Source organism: Astatotilapia calliptera, chromosome 3 (assembly GCF_900246225.1).
Source record: "Astatotilapia calliptera chromosome 3, fAstCal1.2, whole genome shotgun sequence".
Classification (NCBI taxonomy): Eukaryota; Metazoa; Chordata; class Actinopteri; order Cichliformes; family Cichlidae; genus Astatotilapia; species Astatotilapia calliptera.
The window spans coordinates 51372035-51392580 of record NC_039304.1 but is presented as its reverse complement, the minus strand read 5'-3'; the positions used below and the strand labels follow the sequence as shown (position 1 = coordinate 51392580).

The following is a 20546-nucleotide window of genomic DNA, read 5'->3' as shown; positions in this document are numbered from 1 at the left end:
ATCTAATTTCAACCAGTCTGGGCATCAACAAGTGGGAAAATTAGATTTATGAAACTGACTTAGTAGCCTTGATACTGTTTTATTGGTGATACTTTAACGTGCCGTTTCCATAAATTTAATTTGCGACTACTCTCACTTCTAAACTCATCATCATACACAGACACTAATAACTGGAGCTCCAGGTACCACAACCTGTGGCTCAGGTGGTAGAGCAAATGAGCTACTGATTGGAAGGTTGGTGGTCTGATTCTTGGCTCCCCCAGTCTGCATGTCAAATATCCTTGGGCAAGATATTAACCTCTTAAGCCCAAGCCTACCTGATCTCCTGCCTTTTGCCCCCGTATCAGGGGGCGTTGGGGCTTAAGAGGTTAACCCCAAATTACCCTCCGATGCATTCATCAGAGTGTGAATGTGTCTGAATGCTTATTAGCTGCACTTGAGTTTAGAAATGCTTGTATGAGTGGGTGTGATTGGGCGAATGAGGCATGTTGTATAGAGCGCTTTGAGTACTCCGGGAGAGTAGAAAAGCGCTATATAAGAATCAGTCCATTTACATTAGCAACAGCTTAATCTTTAAGTACCTTCTATCCATTTCTTCCTCTTAACCGGGGCAGCAGCCTAAGCAAAGAAGCCCAGTCCTCCCTCTCCCTCCCCAGCCACCTCTTCCAGCTTGACTGGGGAGCACCAAGATGTTCCCCGGGGCCTCCTCCCGGTGGGACAAGCCCAAAACACCTCACCCAGGTTAAAGCTCATTTCCGCCACTTGTATCTGCAGTCTCATTCTTTCAGTCACTACCAAAGCTCACGACCATACTGTATGTGAGTGTAGGGACATAAATTGACCGGTTATTTGAGAGCTTCACTTACATTCAGCTACATTCCAGTGCGAGTCAGTGATGCTGTTTGATTCTGACAGTCTGGAAAAATGAAGTTGTAAATTTTCTTCTCACATGTAATTCTGATGTGAATAAAATACCACTTCAGTGATTCCGTTTTTAGAGGTGCTTTGACTTGAAATGATCGACCTCATTGTCTGACTGTCTTGTGTCTACTCTGCAGGGAGAGTTCAGGTCCAGGATTAAACAGGGGACATCTGATCAATCAGTTTGATCTGTGTGTTCTTTGATTATTGATCAGTGATGTCAGAGTGGAGTCAGTGTGATGTTGTTGTTGTGTGTTTGAGACTTTTAGTGTCCATGAAGGTCTCTGCTGCCGTAGATCCTCTGAACTGTGACAGAGGTCTCACTCTGGAGGAAACTCTCAGCACTTTCCAGCAGCTCCTCCATCATGGAGGACGTTCCCTCACTGTAACAGGTGGAGGAGAGAGGAGAGGAAGCACAGGTGGATCCTCTGAGGAAGAGGAGCGTCCTACAAACCACATGATCACATCAACACAGTCGTTATCTATAAAGTCAAATTGTTGGGTTTTCAGAATCAGAAAGTTGCCTTTTACCTCTTATGTCACCATAGTAACTGACTGAAAACATCAATTTCTGTTATTATTATTATTTATATTTTTTGTTATTTTCAAACATGTAAATAATTATGATCCAGAGAAGTCTGAAGTGAACTAAACACAAACATGTGTGTTACGAAAAACAAAGAGAAAAGTTTATGTCTCTTATTTATTATTTATTTTGGTCAAACTTGCTTCGGAGGCTGACAGCAGCAGCAACTACTTTTTCTCTCGTGGCTTTTATGGTGGTGCTGTTGTTTATTTCATGCAGTTTGGTACATCCAAATCGTGGGATGTGGATAAAAGAATGAATGTATTTCATCAGTTTCATGGTGTTATAGTGTGATGATATCTGTGCTTCTTTATGTGCTATGGAGCTTTTGTTTTCTCCTCATACTGACTCCCTTTTGGGGGATCATTATGAGTCGAAATTCAAGATTTGTCAAGATTATAAAAGTCTCTGTATCCAGGTCCTACAAATGCATACACGCATCAATATTACCTTCAGACACAATGAAATTATTTTCATTAAAACTCCTGTTTTGCGGATTCATTTGCAGTGTTTTGTTTTTGTATAAATTAAAAGTTATATTAAAATGTTAAACAGAAATAAGAATGCCTGCATTTGTAACAGAACAAATACACAGCATTAGGCAATTATAAGGCTTCTCATAAAAAAACACAATGCAAAAGGGTTTATCAACACACAAAGCACTCGTATTTGCCAGGTAAGACTAAAATATGAGGCCACGAATGATAATAAAGAGCCATTGGGAGACAAAAGAGCCGGTGTTCCAGATTTGCTCGTCTTTGGGAGCAAACAGGCGAGCTTCTCATCACTAACACATATGCCGGCAAACGTAATAACCAGTTGATCTGGGGGACAGGACACCGGGAGTTTCCGTGAAACCGAAAGTAAACAGTTGATATGTTAATAACGAGTGTTACACCCTCCATTGTCTTTTATCGACGGTTCCCAATATTTGTATGAGACACAAATCGCAAATATTAAGAGCAACAGTGAGAAGTTTTTGGATTTGTGCAGGTTGCTGTTTCTTGCAGGAGGTTGAAGATGCTGCTGTTTTTCCTGCTCCTTATTAGCGGTAAGAAACTCTGTAAACAATGTTTATCTTGCACTCAGACCGAAGTTTGCTCATTATCGCAAAGGTAGATACGCGCAGTGCGTGAGATTACCGATTTAATGATGTGTGGCTTTATTTACAAAAGAGTAAGGGATGGTGTGAGAAAGTCTGGACCGACAGACTCAGTGCTTTGTGTTGGAAGTTTGAGCCTGGGGGAAGCTAGCCCGGTGACGCAGGTCATGGCTGCAGGTCTGAGATAAAAGGCTTTGATCAGATAACCCTCTACATAACAAAACCACCATCATTCTCAGACAGGAGAAGGAACAGGCACTGGAGTGGTCACCTATATCTGTTACTGTTCACAAAGTGTGACTCACTGGGATATCACCAGTTAAACTTGAAAGTTGTTTTCGTTCTAAAAACTGTGCGGATGGCGGATTGTTTATTTCCTGATTAATCTCGCATACTCTGATCCGGTCACCGGAACTTTTCCCCTCTAAAAGCTGGTTTTGATTTCACCAGGAATAAGTCTGTTTATTTCTTATCTTTTTTTAATTCCTGTGTTACATACCAGTGTTTTACAGTAAATGTTACTTTCTATTCCAAATGAAAGTAAAAGTAATGCTTATCATAAGCTACATAAGAATAGTGTTATGGCCCGTCTAGGCGCGGCCAGACCACGTCTGCAACATAAAGGGTGATCCATCCCCGTCCAACCACAAGCAGCACGTCACACACTTAATACTTTGTGACAGTGATTTATTTACAATAAGTGCAGTTAAACAAAGGAAGGGAGCATATCATAACTTCAGGGTGAACCCAAGGCCAAAACAACAAACAAAAGGTAACCTATCTCAGGAATAAACACAACTTACCTACTCAAAAGAGCTAAACCAAACGACAATCACTTTCCTCCCTGTCTAACAAAAACAGGAGAAAACTGATCAAACAAAAAGGCGGTCCACCCCTACATGCTCTTACATTAACATAATATAGTGACACAGTGAACGGTCTGCCGGTTGGGTTGGGCCGAGGATGAATGAATTGGCAGTCCCTGGCGCTCTCTTCTTATCCGCTGCCTCCCAGTCCTCAGCCAATCGGTGTGAGCCATCCACCCTGGATGCACCAATCCCGGAGGAGCACCTGGACACTCAAATTTACATATGATTACGATCAGTTGTAACAATAGACATAAATAATGAAATCGGGATAAACTTTAAAATCCCTTTAAAAGCAGCAGTGTGACGTTTAGGGTTCAGCTGCAGGTTTAACAACTGTTCAAACCTATCAGGTTTTGGCAGGAACTGGGAAACACACTGTTTATGATGGTCATTGCAATGATTTGTGTCTCAGTCAGGTTTGTTCTCATGAATGATGGTGTGTGAATTGTGGTACAACATTATCTCGTCTCCTTTCATAAAGGATGCACCATGTCTGCTATACTGAATTAAGTAATAAAAGAAACGTTTTAGTATTTAGAGGACTGTCATCTTATGTGAGGGGCACTTTAATGTTCAAGTGCAAGCAAACAAGCAAACACCCAGAAATATTTCTGAAAATTTAGTTTCGTTTAGTTTTTAAAAAATGTAAAATACTGCATAACAAGACAAAACTGCAAATGTAAATGCATTATTTTTCACTCTTAACGTACTGAAGCATTTTAATTAACAAACTACCAAATAAACAAATTGGTACTCTCTTTCTGCCATTGTCTGGCCAGAAAGAGATCTATTTATTATAAAATACATTTATTCATATATTCACATATATATAATGCAGATATATTTTTTAATATATCTTTATTTTAGAAAGCACTTTAAAACAACCACAGCTTACGCAAAGTGTTTTACATTGGAAGTAAATAATAAAATTACATAATGTGTAAATAATAGCCAAATGAAAGTAAATTAATTAATTAGTGTCACTTGTTATTAAACCAGCTATTAAGTCTCACTGAGGTCAAAAGCCAAAGAATAAAGTTGGGTTTTAAGACGTGTTTTAAAAGTGGACAGTGAAGGGGCCGCTTTAACGTGCAAGGGCAAGTTATTCCATAATTTAGGAGCGACGATAGAAACGGCACTGTCCCCTCTGAGCTTCCTCCTGGATCTCGGTACTTCCAAGAGCAGGTGGTCAGCTGACCTAAGAGACTGATTCACAGATCAAATTTCCTTTGAAAATGTCATTTCTTGGTGTAGATATCACAACAGGACATCTGAAAACACAATAACATGGGAAGTTTTAAATGAATTATGAAAACTATGTAGTGGTGTGGAGTGAGCACATGTTAACAATCCATTAAAATTGGCTCTAAAATTGGTTCTTTAAGGTCAACTTAATCATTCATTGCTCTAAAATTGACAAAAAAAATAGTATGACTTAAAATCTATGATTTCTACAATAACATGTCAAAGTTTACCTTTGAATTCTCTTTTAAAGGTCAATATATTGATCTGAAGGCAACAGTGATAATAATGTTGTATAGAGCTCTTTACAGTTGCAGCGTTTGGTTGTATGCATATGGGAAATTATATATTGGAATTCTAAATATCACATTACTTTGAACTTCACACCTCTTCTTCAAGGTCAGATTTTCATAAAATGTATTTTTTTTCATTAAATCCCTGCTTAAAATTCTGCTGTCTTTGTTTTGTTTTGGCAACATAAAGGAAATGAGACTGGCATATAGGGATTATAAATATCACAAAAGTGTCGGTAAACATGTGACAATCAGTCCTTGTACAGGATGGACCTTTTATTACTAACAACTGACTGAAGCCTTTGAATGTTTCATGTTAGCTGCTCATGATTGAAGGCGTGGTATATTTCTGACTTTAAAGTGTCTGGCAGAACTGTAAAAAAAAGTAAAACATAGGTGTGCATTCAAATGTACAGATTAAATTAATTACCACTGTCTTTTGCCTCACCAAACTTACTTTTAAGTTGTTTGAGGTCAAATAACAAAATCATCTAAGTTTATACAAACAAATTACACAAAAGTCTAACTGACCATTTACATTTACTAGATCTTACAATAAATACATATGTTCAGTCATTATTTATTCACTGATTACATTACCTTTACAGTAACTTTACCAAGCACAGGTACCCATTTCACTCTGTTAAACAAGCTGATTAAAGATTTTTTCAGTCTTACTGAGTAAATTTAGATTTCATAGACAGATTAACTGTAAATAGTTCTCTCTCTGGTCCCTGAAATTTACCATTTGGACACAGACACAAACCCAAAGCATGCAGTTAACCGTGGTTTCTGTTTGTGTGTCCTCACAGGTTCCCAGCATGCCCTGGCTGAGGTGGTGGAAGTGTATAAGGAGGCAATGTCCGTCTTGGTGCCCTGCCAGTACTCGGGTATTCTTCCTGAGAAGAATCCCACAGTGATGTGGACTCGTAACGATCTTGATCCCAAATGTGTTCACTTACGAGTAGAAGGAGGAGATGATCTCAGAAAGCAAAACCTGCATTTCAGCGGGCGCACATCGATGACATCTGATGCACTGGACACTGCAGACTTCAGCCTCACCATCAGAAGACCAGAACTGAGCGACAGCGGCATCTACACCTGCTCCGTCAGTGATGGAAGAGAAGAACTGGGACAGAGAAACATAGAGCTGAAGGTCAAAGGTCAGAAAGTAACTGCAACTGATTAGTAAAAAACCCTATACTGGGTAAATGATACAATCTGATTTAGTTCATTTATATTTATTTTTATTTTCTTAAAAAAGGGTATCAAGTGTTTGTGGCCGGTCTGGCCTGACACTCAGATTGCCGTGTTCTCTGTGTTGTGTTATGTGTAGGATGAGAGGAGTCAACTCTTGCTTTCTCAGCTGTTCACATAAAAACAAATTCAGCAGAGCAACTTCATATGACTGGGCTTCTGCATGCACACCTTTAAGAAAGGGAGAAGAATAGCGGACCACATGAGAAACCACCTGCACGCTCCTATGACCAAACCTTAGTTCGGCAAATTAGCATGTTACAGTAAAGTGCTGTACGCGACAGGGAAACAACAACACACTAAGAACATCCAACAACACTGTGAGACAAAATGCATAAGCAGAACAATGTCTAAGGAGCTTGGAAAGAAAAGCGTCTGGGCTTCTTTAAGTTTCTTGAAGACATTTCACCTCTCATCTGAGAAGCTTCTTCAGTTCTAAGGTCAAATGGTGGCGAGTCAAGATCTCCTGGGTCTAGGGATGGATTGCCCCTCCTGGTACCAGGACCTGGGGCATAGAGTATGTTTGGGGAGTGTGATTGTGTGTACAGTGTTAATTTCTGTTTGTCCCCACTTTGGGTGAATGCTAAGAATTTGTATGTGTGTGCATGAGGGTGGGAATAGATGTTTGTGTCTGTGTGTGCCTCTTTGTCTATGTTTATATGTCTGGATGGTTCTTAGACTCAACTTCTCTGAGTATATCAAAGGCCCCCCTGGTTTGGGGGCCTATCTCCCGCCATCACACTCCCTGCCATTGGCTGATGTCATCAACTGTTTGTGCATTGGTGGTCTCAGCATCATGCTGGGCTCTCAGGTATGTACTAGCTCACTGGCTTGGCGGGGCCTGGTTGGTGCACTTGGCTTGGTCAGGCCTCTTCCGGGGAGCCCTTGGACCTTGGCCTATGGGCCGGAGGCTCGGTCCGGTCTGGCACAGCTGGCTGCTGGCAGAGACTATGGGCTTCTGCACCATGACTGCTGGGTGACCCCCCATCTGGAGCTCTCCTCAGCTGCTTCCAGTATGGTGGCATAGCTGCGCCTCTGGTGGTCCTCCTTGGGCTCTTGTCCTCTGGGGGACCTCTACATGTCTGGAGCCTCGATCTCCTCCATGCCTGCTTCATGGGCTGGGGGGCAGGGCTATGGCTCCTGACCCCTACCATTAGACACTGACATGGTTGTTGCTGTAGTTTCTCTACTGTCATTTTTGTTTTTGTTTGTGTCCCAGAGTCATGTCCAGTCTAATTGTAATAACTTAAAAAAATAAAGATTGAATAAACTATGACAATTAAGTGGACCAGTATAGCAAAAAGGTCTACTGCGGAAAGTAAATCTGTTGGGCATTTTTCTTGACATTCAGACAATAATTTTGATTGCTACAATGCCAGATAGGACAGGGAATGTTTTATATATGTGTGTGTGTTTGTGTATGTATATATATACACACACATACTGGGCTCTAGAGTGCAACCAATTTGGTCAGAGCCATCGACCTCTGAATGCTGAAAAAGCACAGTGTATCCAGAAAACATATTATATACGGTGATAAATGCACTGTCCAAGTGTCCCCTGTCCCCAATGCCTTTCAGCGGCAGGCAGCAGCAAACAGGTCATCAGAGAAGGCTGATGTGATGATTAAGTTTAATATTATCTACAATATTGCCAAAGAGTGCCAAAGCACTTTAAGCACAAGCACAAGATTGTTAATGAATGCAAATCATTAGGTAACGGCCAAGCAGAAAAAAGGTCATTGTTTATTTTGCTGATTATTTTCACTGTTGATTGGATAGTCCGTCACACTGAATTACCGGTGGGATTTTCCACTCTGCTTTCATTAAGGATGTTCCACCATGCAGATACTTTTGGGTTGCTTCTTTCAGTTAGAAATGGACAACTGGAATACGCCCTTTGTCACAGGTCAATGATTAAAATATTTATATAAATGCTTCTACAGCTACTATTTTGCTGTATTGCCCTCTCAGACCAAGAGGTGGAGATAAAAGTGGAGGAAGGGTCACACTCAGTCATCCTGCCCTGCAAAACAACACCTGACCTGCCTGATGACACGAGAGTGGAATGGACTCATTTGGATGTAGAACTCATGACGGTCCATGTGTATCCAAACAGAAGTGAGAACCTTAAGAAACAGGACAACCTTTACTGTGGTCGCACAAAGATGAACAAAGACCTGCTGAAAACTGGGGACGTCAGTCTGACCCTGAAACACCCCACAGAGAGAGACAGTGGAGGATACATTTGCACCGTCTACAGGGACAAAGACATCCTGACACAGAAAGTAGTGCTGCAGGTCAAAGGTCAGTGATACAAAAGGTCAGAGTATAGATGCAAATGAGAAAGTAGAGGTGATTTTCTTTTCCTCTCCACAGAACCATTTCCATCCTGGGCCATAGCTCTGATGATTCTTCTGGTTCTTCTTGTTTCTGGAGGTCTTCTATTTCATTTGCGGCACTATTTCATGTCAGGTGAGTGTCTCCTACTACACTACCCATAATGCCGATGGTCAGCAGGTGTCCTCTGGTGGCTCCTTGACTGTGGCTCACACAAACTTGTTCCAGGAGCTAAAAGAGTTGAGAGTTACAAACAGCTGATACAGAGAGCTGAAGAGAAACTTCCAGGTTTGTTCCAGAAGTCAGAAAACCTCCTTCAGACTCAGTCATTGATCAGTGAAACAGCTCCACAACATGACTTTACTAAACAGTGTGTGTGCTTCACTGCATTGATCTGACACAGAGGCTGCATGTGGACAAGCTGTTCTTCTTCTGTGGTGGTAAACAGCAGCTCACATGGAAACATGCTGACAGTAAATGTTGCAGCAGCTTCAGTAAATGTTCCTCCTTGAGTTGTGCTCAGTCATGTGGTGGAGAGCTTCAGATGTTCAGACACATGAGATCTTCATGGTTTCTGTGCTGATGTGTGTGAGACATGGCCGACTGTGGAGGCTCAGTCTGTCTGTTCTTCTTCATCCAACATGTCTGCAGCACTTTACAGGACGCTGCAGACTAGTTACCAAAGAACGAGTCAGGAACACATCAGGAACAAACTGAGACACAATCTGACTGAGACTAGAAGACAAGGAGGGACAGGGAGGTCATGTGACCATCACAGCTGCTGTTGATGTCATCATGTTGTGCTTTGTCCTCTCAGTTTACCAGGTGGTGGTAGATTCAGGGGTGGAGTCTGTCCAGCTGCCCTGCAAAATCATTCTTCCCCCAACTAACAATGCTAAAGTGGAGTGGCAGAACAGAAACAACAGGAAGGTCCACGTCTATGAGAACGGCTCTGATCAGCCTGGAGAACAGGACGAGGTTTATAGAGACCGAACAAAGATGAAGAGAAACTTACTGGAACCTGGAGACTTCAGTCTGATCCTGAAATACCCCACAGACAGAGACACAAACACCTACACCTGCACCGTCTACAACAGGTTACGAAGAAGCCCAGTGAGGAAAGATGTCGAGCTGATAGTCAGAGGTCAGTGATGTTGATACAGATCAAAGGTCAGAGCACTACTTTGTTTTTATTTTGCATTTCATATGATACCCAGTTGTGAACTATCCATAATTCATGGCGACTGCTGGGGAACTTCCCATCATGCACTGAGCATATCTTTTTCTCTCTTCACTCTCCATGTTTTCCAACACCACTTGCATTAATTATTAATAATCACAAAACTCTTTTACTTTCACACAGTGGGTCTTCAGTGCTGTCTTCCTGCACTCACTGCCAACCTGTCATAACTGCACCTCTGTGAGACTGGTTCTGTTGGAAGAACGTCCTGTTAAAAGGAAGTTTCTCCTTGCCAATGTCACCAACTGGTTGCTCATAGGGAACCTGATTCGGTGGTCCCTCTCCAGGGCATCTGGACTCTATTGATGATCAATGAAAATTAATACTAAGTTAAGTCAGTTATTGAACTGACATCAGTTTCAGTTATTACTGGGAGGAACTCTGTTATATATATCTTGGAGTCCAAATTACTAAAGAGACTTTCTTTACATGCTGATAATTAATTTGCAATCATGGGATGCTGAATCATTTCTGATGGAAATACATTTAAGCATATGTGGATCTAAATGGCTATGACAGTGATGGGTTAATTTTCATAGATTTCAGCTCTCCTAACTACACCTATTTGTAATTTCATCTCATCACATTTTTTTCACATATTTGGCCTGAAGGGAGAAGAAAAAGGCCTGACAGAGCAAAATGGTTAAATAACAAACTTTAATTTAAAAGGTCTCCACACAAGGAGAGGGCAACACACAACCCTGCACTACTGACTACCAGCAGCAAACTCCAAACTGCTCCCAATATGAGAAACTGTCTAAACACATTACCGAGGTGTTCCATTCTTTGGGCTGGGTCTCCAACAACCCTTGAAAGTAGATCTCAGCTAGCCTTTAAAATGTTTGAAGACTAATTGGTGAGAGAGAGCCAGGTCCAGAGTCGAGGAAAGGAGTGCCAGATGGGGGAAAAAATGCAAGAGAGAGAGAGTGGGAGCACCACACAGATACACCCACCTAGCCCCATAGTATGTAACAGAGCCAAATCAGGAACTTTCAGACTAATCAGGAGATAAAGGTTTGGATCTTAAACATTGCTATCCTTACAGCTGAATATATTTATTAGTGAAACTGGTGCATTGTTTGGTTTGATCAGTTTAAAGTCTTTCAAGAAGATTCAGTGAGTTAAAAATCAGGGTTACCATATTAGCCATCTAGCCGTGTTATGCCATGTTGTTACTGCTTCTGATGTCATCATGTTGTGCTTTGCTGTCCTCTCAGTCCCCGAGGTTGTCAAAGTGGATTCAGGGGCGCATATTGTTGAGCTGCCCTGCAAAGCCAAAGTTCCCCTGCCTGAAGATGCAAAAGTGGAGTGGAAAGACAGTGATAATGACAAGGTTCACGTTTATCAGAACGGCTCTGACCAGCCTGATGAGCAGGACCTGATTTATAGAGACCGAACTAAGATGAATGAAGACCTGCTGAAAACTGGGGACGTCAGCCTGACCCTGAAGTACCCCACAGACAATGACATAACAACCTACACCTGCACCGTCTATAACAGAAAGGGAACTGTCCTAATGAAGAAACAAGTGATGCTCAAGGTCAAAGGTCAGTGCACACTTAATAACAGAAGTTTGGTAAAAGTACATTTGTTGGACCTACATCTAGAAGCTACATTTACCTTGAAGGGTGTTGATCACGTACTTTGATTTAAAAATAAACAAAAACAAACAAACAAAAAAACAGAATGTCATATTAGCCCTGGAGGCCTAGAATTTACCACCCACACCCATTGCAGCAGCTCCCCTCTTGTTCAGTGCTTTTGGAATTATGACTGGGTTTAGTTTAGAGGCCTGGAGAGTAGTTTGTTAGTTTTAAAAGGCTAAAATAATCTGCAACAGCTATTTACTACGGAAGAGGATTAGGGACAGTGGGAAAAAAAACAAATTGGTGCATTTTTGTTCCCTTTTCCAGAATTCCGGAAAAGGGGGGGAAAAAAGACATGCCTGCTTTTTCCCCCAGTAGCTCTAATCTCTTCCGTAATTTATATTAATGTGGGTTGATACTCAAGTTTTTACCTTTACTGTTTCACAAAGGGTTAAAAAGGGAATGTCCATGTTTTAGACTCTTTGAATGAAGGATTTCATTAAAGAAGTTTAGCAGGAGCAAATCAAAAGCAGAATCAAACAACAATAATTCCAAAACCAAGTCACTTAATCACACTTATCTATTTAACCTACTCTGAGCTAATGTTGATTTTGTTATGATCTTTATTCTGTGCTAAGTTCTTTAAAGTTATATTCCAGTAGGAAACAATGCAGATGCAAATCCTCTTGAATTTATAATCCAACACGGTAAAAATGAGTAGAGAAAAAGTAAAAAATGCAAAGTGTTCTGGCTGTGGTTGTTCCTCCTGCTGTACTTGGTATATTTTATCATTGTGAACTCCTACAATCCAGTCACATGATTTCTTCTGCTCATTGCAAGAACTAGCCCCAAATTTTCCTCATGTGTTCATTTGCATCACTCCTCTCTCTCTCATCCTGTTTTTCTCTGAAAATCCAATCATTGTTGACATCATCACCTGATGTCTAGCCATACCTTATCATTCGTAATAACTTATAAACCAAACACTAGGCATTTTGTGCAGTGTGACCTTTAAACAGTTGAGGAAACAGGACATGTGGAAGTTAAGGTACTGTACATGGCAGGTCTACAAAATGAACACTATCCGGAAGTAAAATCCTGAAGAACAGAAAATCCAGCAGGAATCTGGCAAAACACCTGAGAGATCCATGTGGACTTTCAGTTAATCCATCTACTGTTTGCCTGTAAGTCTGAAATGGCCCCACTGAACACTCGGTGGAGGCTCTGTTAAGGTTTTGGGCTGAAGTAGGCTGTATTACCTAACAATACATAAAGAGGCAACTACTTAAAGAGGTCTTGAAGCGACTGTTCTTGTAGTTTGGTGCAATAAATATAAATGAAACTGAATTGAATTTAATATTTGGTATGACCACTTTTAAAATCGAAAATAAGCTCGATTTACTTCATTGTAATTTCAAGTGACGTTTTAACTGTGTCAGAATTTTTAAAACTCAAAATCCTGGCAATCCTCCTGGCACTTAACAGCGTACACTATGTTACTCTGTGTCGGAGGACCTGATCCTTGGGGTGAATCAATTTTGGGCACAGTCTGTTTTGGAGTTTAAAAGCCACAGAGATGCAGTGTTTAGAAAAAATGTGTCTCAACTGCTCCGATACTCCTGACACGGGATCACGACAGGTTTTCGCTTGGGCAGCGGTTGTCCTTCTCGCCTGGAGCTTTCTTTAGGTGTCTTCCCATCTTTGACAAATGTCCAGCTGGAATAACCACATTTACTCAGGGCCTTCTTGATGTGCTGTTCTTCTGCTTCCCTGTACCACAGTTCAAGTGATCCGTGAATTTTGGTATGTCCAGAAATTTCAGTTTTCAGGCCCCTCTTCTGTGGAACCAGCTTCCAGTTTGGATTCAGGAGACAGACACTATCTCTACTTTTAAGATTAGGCTTCAAACTTTCCTTTTTGCTAAAGCATATAGTTAGGGCTGGACCAGGTGACCCTGAATCCTCCCTTAGTTATGCTGCAATAGACGTAGGCTGCCGGGGGATTCCCATGATGCACTGAGTGTTTCTTCTTCACTCACTATGTGTTAATAGAACTCTCTGCATTTAAACATACCTGTTATTAACAGTGTTGGTCAAGTTACTTGAAAAAAGTAATCAGTAACTAATTACTGATTACTTCCCCAAAAAAGTAATCCCGTTACTTTACTGATTACTTATTTTCAAAAGTAATCAATTACTTAGTTACATAGTTACTTTTTAAAAACACAATTTACAACCTGAATAGGTGATAAAGCGATAGGTCTTTCAGCCCAATTCTACTTTTTCTACATAATCCATCATACAAAATGTAATCAAATGGAAAAGTCCCTTTTTAAAATGTGTTTTATTAGTTTTAATCTTTTAACTTTATGCATCAAGCAAAAATTTAATTATATGAAACATTCTCTGACTTGAATAAATTAGTTTAACATTTAAACCTATTTTCTGCACATTCCAGCACATAAAATAAAATATTTTTTGTGTTTACACTCACTCTTTCAAATAGATGCAAGTAAAACACAGCAGAAAATAAATAAAGTCAAAGACTAGCGGTCCTGTTGCTCTATTTTCACCTGTAAAGCAGGAGTAGAGTAGGCAGAGGTTTACCCTGGTGCAGGTGTGCCGCGGTCAGTTGAAGAATCCGCGAGTTTCTCTGTGAGTTTCCCATCACGTCGTTGCGCACTCGGTGCTTGCTTGAAAACTTAGGGGTTTTTTTTTGCTGTAAAAAGAAGTTTTCTTCCCACGCACGATGGACGCTAATGTTTTTGTCACTTTTTATGGAAGCAAACTCAAAGTAAGGTCAGTACTTCCACGCTTTAAACGCTGCACGCTCATACTCTCTCCCACAATCGATATGTGATCCATTGTTGATCTGCACACAGCTGCTGTCACTAACGGCGCACTTGCTTACGTCACTGTCGTGAAACATTCTCACAAAAAATCACGGTTTTAGTAACACAGTAACGCAGCGTTCCTACGGGAAAGTAACGGTAATCTAATTGCCGTTTTTGCATTAGTAATCCCTTACTTTACTCGTTACTTGAAAAAAGTAATCCGATTACAAGTAACGCGTTACTCTGGTTATTAATGTCTTTCTTTCTTCCACAGCATGTCTTTATCCTGTTTCCGCCCCTCCCTGAGCCTGGTTCTGCCAGAGGTTTCTTCCTGTTAAAAGGGAGTTTTTCCTTCCTGCTGTTGCCAATGTGCTTGCTCATAGAGGGTCATATGATTGTTGGGTTTTTCTCTGTATGTATTATTGTAGGGTCTACCTTACAATATAAAGCACCTTGAGGCAACAGTTGTTGTTAAAATTTAATTGAATTCTTTCTATGATGAGAATGTACACATCCTGGACAGGGAGGAACGCTGGTTTGAGCGCAGAGTCAAGGAGGCTATTTATGTGAAAAGGGAAAGACCATCTCTGAATCGAGGAGGGGGCCTAAGGGTACATCTTTTGCCATCTTACAATGCTGTGATTGCAGCCATTCCCCAAATCTCTGTGAATGGTACTCATAGTCTTTGCCAATCGTCATGATTATGCATATCAGGGATCATAAACTGACCTCCAGCCCATTGTTCCTTCAGTGATCTGGTTTCAGTCATTATGCAAATGTACTGTTTATAAGATTGGGGAAACCTGCAGTCAGCTGACACTTGGATTAGTTACAAAACATTTCTCCCACTGAAAATTCTACATCCAGATGAACAGAATCAACTTTTTGGGATATCCATAATATTTCCCTTTATCCAGGAAAAAACTGTGTTCAGTGCTGCTGCTGTCTAACCAGCTCATGTTGTTCTTTGATGTCCCCTCAGTTCACCAGAAAGAGGTGCATTCAGGAGAGGATTCTGTCGAGCTTCCCTTTAGTATCGAACCTGATCTGCCTGACGGAGCTAAAGTGGAGTGGACAGATAAGGACAACAGGAAGGTCCAGGTGTATCACAACACCTCTGACCTTAATGAATTACAGCATCGTTTTTACAGACACCGAACAGAGATGAATGAAGGTCTCATCAAAGCTGGAGATCTTACTTTAACACTAAAATACCCCACAGACTGGGACAGTGGCATCTACACCTGTACTGTCTACAACTGGTATAGAAAGATCCTGATGAAGAAACAAGTGGAGCTGAAAGTCAAAGGTCAGTGTCGTATATACAAATCAAAAAAGTCAAACATGACTTATGTCCTGTCTTCCTCCACTCACCCAAACTGGTCACGGCAGATGACCCTCGCCCCCACCCAATCACTCAATCAGCTCTAAAGCTGCTTTATCTTTTAGATTTCTGTCCTCTGTTATGTTCTACTGTGCTTCTGTACTCCAGCTTTCTCTTCAACTGTGAAATCCCGCTGCTATTGTCTCTGTCAGCTCATGTTGTGTTTGTTTTCCTCTCAGTCTGTCAGGTAGAGGTGGAGCAGGGGGCGGAGTCTGTCCAGCTGCCATTCAAAACCACAGAAAACCTGCCTGAAGATGCTAAAGTAGAGTGGAGACACTATGAACCATTCAGGACCGTTTATGTGTATCAAAACGGCTCTGACCAGCCTGACAAACAGGACCAAGTTTATGTGGACCAAATACAGATGAATGAAGACCTGCTGAGAACTGGAGACCTCAGTCTGACCCTGAAACACCCCACAGAGAGAGACAGTGGAGAATACAGATGTGAAGTGGACAGCACACAGATCTACAGATACAAAACTGTGCTGCTCAAAGTCAAAGGTTTGTGTGTGTGTGTGTGTGTGTGTGTGTGTGTGTGTGTGTGTGTGTGTGTGTGTGTGTGTGTGTGTCTCTGACTGTCTTGTGTCTCCTCTGCAGGGAGAGTTCAGGTCCAGGATCAAACAGGGGACATCAGGAACAGAAGCAGCTCCATTGATCCGACTCCTCTGATGGCTGATCAATCAGTTTGATCTGTGTGTTCTTTGATTATTGATCAGTGATGTCAGAGTGGAGTCAGTGTGATGTTGTTGTTGTGTGTTTGAGACTTTTAGTGTCCATGAAGGTCTCTGCTGCCGTAGATCCTCTGAACTGTGACAGAGGTCTCACTCTGGAGGAAACTCTCAGCACTTTCATTTTATTTACAGCACTTGAGATTATTTATTTATTATTGATTATGTTTTGCATTTTTATGCCGATAGAGAGATTTTTTTTTAAAACTAACTTGGAAAAATACCCGTTTTAAAAAATATCTGCAGCATCACATTAATGTAAACGTGCCTTCACTTCAGTCACAATCATGGTGTCAACGTGTTAAAGTTGTTTGTCTCAAACTGACCTGTGACCAGCTTCACTCAGTGTGAGCTGTTGATTACTTCTCTTTGTTTATTAGTTGGATCTGCACACAGAGGTCAAGACTGATATTTTTTACATTTTGTATTTTTATAATGATAAACTGTGGAGTAAAAACTTTGCCCACAATCACAGTCTTCACCAAAGTAACATCAAAGCAGCAATCTTTAGCCTACTTCATTCCCAAGTGTCCGCCATAGTAAATCCAGTTCACTGTGTATTCCTGCCTTACCCTTGTACATATTACCCCAGTCCCAAGTATACTTGTGTAGTTAATTCCCATGTGATCATTGTTATCACTGCCTACACTTAGTCACTGTTTCACTCCACCTGTATATAGCAACTGAACTCCACACCAGTGAGTATTCACGTTTTTCACTTTTTCACTAATAAATACCTGACACACACATCTGGTGCCCGTGTTGTATCTGTTTTGGGTCTATACGGCTCACACCGTGACAAAGACTTCAACACTGCATCTAAATGCTGAAGTACTTTTTACTCTGACATTTACAGAAAGAACTGTTTGAAGAAACTTAATGTGCAGAGAGAAAATCTCCTGAACTCAACCTTTACTACAATCTCTGTGGACACGGGCAACTGGAGACCTGATGGTCCGACAGGCGTTCCTGTTATACTTCTTTATAATCTATGTGAAGTGCTTGGGTCAATGTGCAGTTGGTGTGTTTTGGTGTCCTTTTCCCTGTGGAGCCGTGTGCTCACGGTGTGATAAAGACATTTACTTCAGGTCTGAGTGGACCTGAGAGGCTGGTACAAGAGGCAGGATTTGAAGTTCAGTGAGGTTTTTTCAAGGTGTTGTGGAAACAACCGTTCTCTGGAAAACAGTGAAGCTCCATCAATCTGCAATCAGCGAGAGCCTCTGTAGCTTTTATACACACAGTCCATAGTGAAAAACTACATATCCAAATATTTCTGTTTGATTCCTCCTTTTATTGATTTACTTTATATAAGATAGTTTCACTGTCATTTTTATCTCTTTTGTTTCTTGTTGCTGTCAGAGGATTTAACTCTGCTGGTGTTGCTGCTGCAAAAACGTCCGAGACCGCGACACCAGCTGCTGTTGTAGTCAAGAATTCATCTGTGAGCTGTGATGCTGATATCTGTTAAGTCTGACACTGGCTGTGAATACACGGTCACATAAACAGACATGATGTTTTGTTTTCAACTGTGGAATATGAATATTGCACAATTCTTTGTAGACCAATGTTTTTGAGATATTCACACATACATGCTTCTTCTGAACAATGACTTCAACCAATCAAACTAACAGTTATTAATATTACTGAACAAATATCGTTCCAAATGAATTTTTACATTTAAAAAGTTGTTTGTTTAACCTGTGAAACAAAAAAACTAAGAATAAAACATCTGTGAATCCAGCTTTTGGTTTTTCTTTCTCTTATCAGCACTTAAGGTTTAGGTGACGTCTCACTTAGTGTCTGTAGCCAAAAATCACATCTGAACAAAGACGATGCTGAACATTTCATTCATAGTTTCACTTTCTTTCAGCCTGAAGCTGCCTCACCCTCACAGCTGAATCTGAAGCTCCTGTCAGAGGTGGAGTTTAGCAACTAGTCCATATCATGATGGACAGATGGCACGTACACAGGCTGGCCAGACGATGCAATTCTTAGTGACATCAGTACCTTTGGAGGAAAGCTCCAAGTTTGTTCCATCTGTGTCTAAGATCTTGTGAATTATTCTTGTGATAGGGTGAATCTCTTCTCTTCATCTTCGTCTGACTCCTGAAATCAATAGTAACAGTACTCTCTGTCTGAGTTTTCTATCTCTAAATCATCAGTTTTCTCCTTCTTTTACTGTCCCAGAAAATCTCCCATTCACTCTCATTCCCACAGATCCACTGTGGTTCTTCTTCTTGCTTCTTCTATCTCTTCTGTTTTGTTCTGAAATCTCATGTTGCTGTAGCCACTTGTACTTTTTCTCTTTTTCTGGGATTCTTTGCACCTCACTGTAGTCTCTGACAACTGGTGAGTGATGGGTTTTTCTCCATTCTACCACTGGCAGCATGTCCACTAAAGATAACGCTCCTGATGATAGAGTGCTAAAATTGTGTAACTTCAGTTCGCCAACAAAGCTGAATATAAATGTGGAGCCATAGATGTGGCCTCTACAGATGCTGGTCTGGCTTCAGTCACCTTGAGACTCTGACTTTGTGTTGGATGATGCTGCCTCTTCCTTCTAATCATCGTTTGACACACTGTTGCTATTATCACCAGAAGATCTCTCTTATTATCAGCTTTCCTTGGACCCCAACGTTTTCTTCCTCCTTCTTTCCATGCACAACCTGCCTCATTATGTTCCACTGACTCTGTAGGAAACATCACAGGTTCTTCATGCTATTTACAGCAGTTGAGATTATTTATTTATTATTGATTATGTTTTACATTTTTATGCTGATAGAGAGATTGTTTTTTAAACTAACTTGGAAAAATACCTGTTTTAAAGAATATCTGCAGCATCACATTAATGTAAGTGTGCCTTCACTTTAGTCATAAAACCTTTTCATAGTTCTAAAGTATTAAAGGTGTTTGTCTCAAACTGACCTGTGACCAGCTCCACTCAGTGTGAGCCGTTTACTGTTTCTCTTCATTTATTGGTTGGATCTGCACAGGGACTACAGATGAGGCCAAATCTGATATTTTTACATTTTTGTAATTTTATAAACTGTGAAATAAAAACTTGATAAGGTTTCATTTGATCAGTGTTCTTCTTCTTCTGTGGTGTTTCTGATGTGTTTGAGGCTGAATGTGGGCTTCAGGAAAGTTCGATTTGAGACTTTTTAAACTTCATAACGTCACAGAGAATTAAAATTAGGACCAATTTAAAAAGTTTGACAGAAACTTTGGCATGTATGTCTACGCTTTGTTTCTGTCCTTTGATTCACTAAATGCCTCAGAGCCTGCAGAAACAACATTAAAATGTGAATTTGTTTGCACACAGACAAAAACATCTTCTTCCTCTACACCGATTTAACAAGATAAATTGGATTAGAACAGTTTGTGCTGCATATAAAAATAAATAAATCTCACTACATTCACTGAAACCTCATCAGTTAAAACTAACAGCTTATGTTTAATAATTGAGAGTTATATTTGCTTTTACTGAAGTCAGTTTCTTTGTATAATAAGAATTTTATCAGTGGTGCCTGGTGATGACCACACTGAGCTTTTTCCCCCCATACTTACATAAATCATGTCCTGTTTTCCTCTGTGATCCTCGAGGCCTCAGAATAATCCTGCTGTGCAGCTCTCTGCTGTTGTCCTGTGAAAGCAGCAGATCCATAATGCAGACTTCTGTTTGTGTCGTTAGACGCTCTGAGTACTGGTTTATCACAGTCCACACAGAGCTGTTTAGTTTCCACTTCAGGAGTGACGGCTGCCACAGTGCCCTGCTTACCTGACCTCTGCTGGATTGTTGGTTCAGGCCACATAACACCAGGTTATCATGTCAGATCTTTATTCACATGAACCCACAGAGACTTTAAATCAGCAGGAATCCAGATGAAGCCCTGAAACAGCAACATGACCTCATTGATGGACAGGATAACTTGGTGTTGAGGAGTTTGCCTCAGGGCTCCTCTGCTCAGACGCCAGCATGCTGTCTCCAAACCAGGACAAAACATAGAAACCTGTCTGTGGCTGTGTATCCAGCGCTGGGCCACGGTATGTATGTAGTATGTGGGCAGGGTGAAATGTACCGTGGTATGTTGGAGTTGTCCACCTCAGTATCAGGCTCAGAGCTGCTGAATCCAAACTCCTCTCCTGTCATAAAGGCCACCTGGT

At 40.9% G+C, this 20546-nt stretch overlaps 1 protein-coding gene across 1 annotated transcript; it reads left to right on the top strand.

The window, feature by feature from the left end:
* Positions 1-2438: 2438 nt before the first annotated feature.
* Positions 2439-18492, top strand: LOC113015640 (uncharacterized). The gene is made up of 10 exons (XM_026157719.1): positions 2439-2558; positions 5826-6176; positions 8244-8576; positions 8649-8744; positions 9427-9753; positions 11067-11396; positions 15251-15577; positions 15832-16155; positions 16252-16276; positions 18456-18492. Exons 1-10 carry the CDS (start codon positions 2528-2530, stop codon positions 18490-18492), a joined length of 2181 nt encoding a protein of 726 aa, XP_026013504.1. The 5' UTR covers positions 2439-2527.
* The last annotated feature ends 2054 nt before the right edge of the window (positions 18493-20546 follow it).

Bases quoted from the DNA above. Each gene is read 5' to 3' on its own strand.
- LOC113015640 (XM_026157719.1), top strand. From the start codon at position 2,528: ATGCTGCTGTTTTTCCTGCTCCTTATTAGCG. The intron at 8,577-8,648 runs GTCAGTGATACA...TCCTCTCCACAG, and splicing joins AGTAGTGCTGCAGGTCAAAG to AACCATTTCCATCCTGGGCC. The intron at 16,277-18,455 runs AGGGGACATCAG...TTCTTGTGATAG, and splicing joins GTTCAGGTCCAGGATCAAAC to GGTGAATCTCTTCTCTTCAT.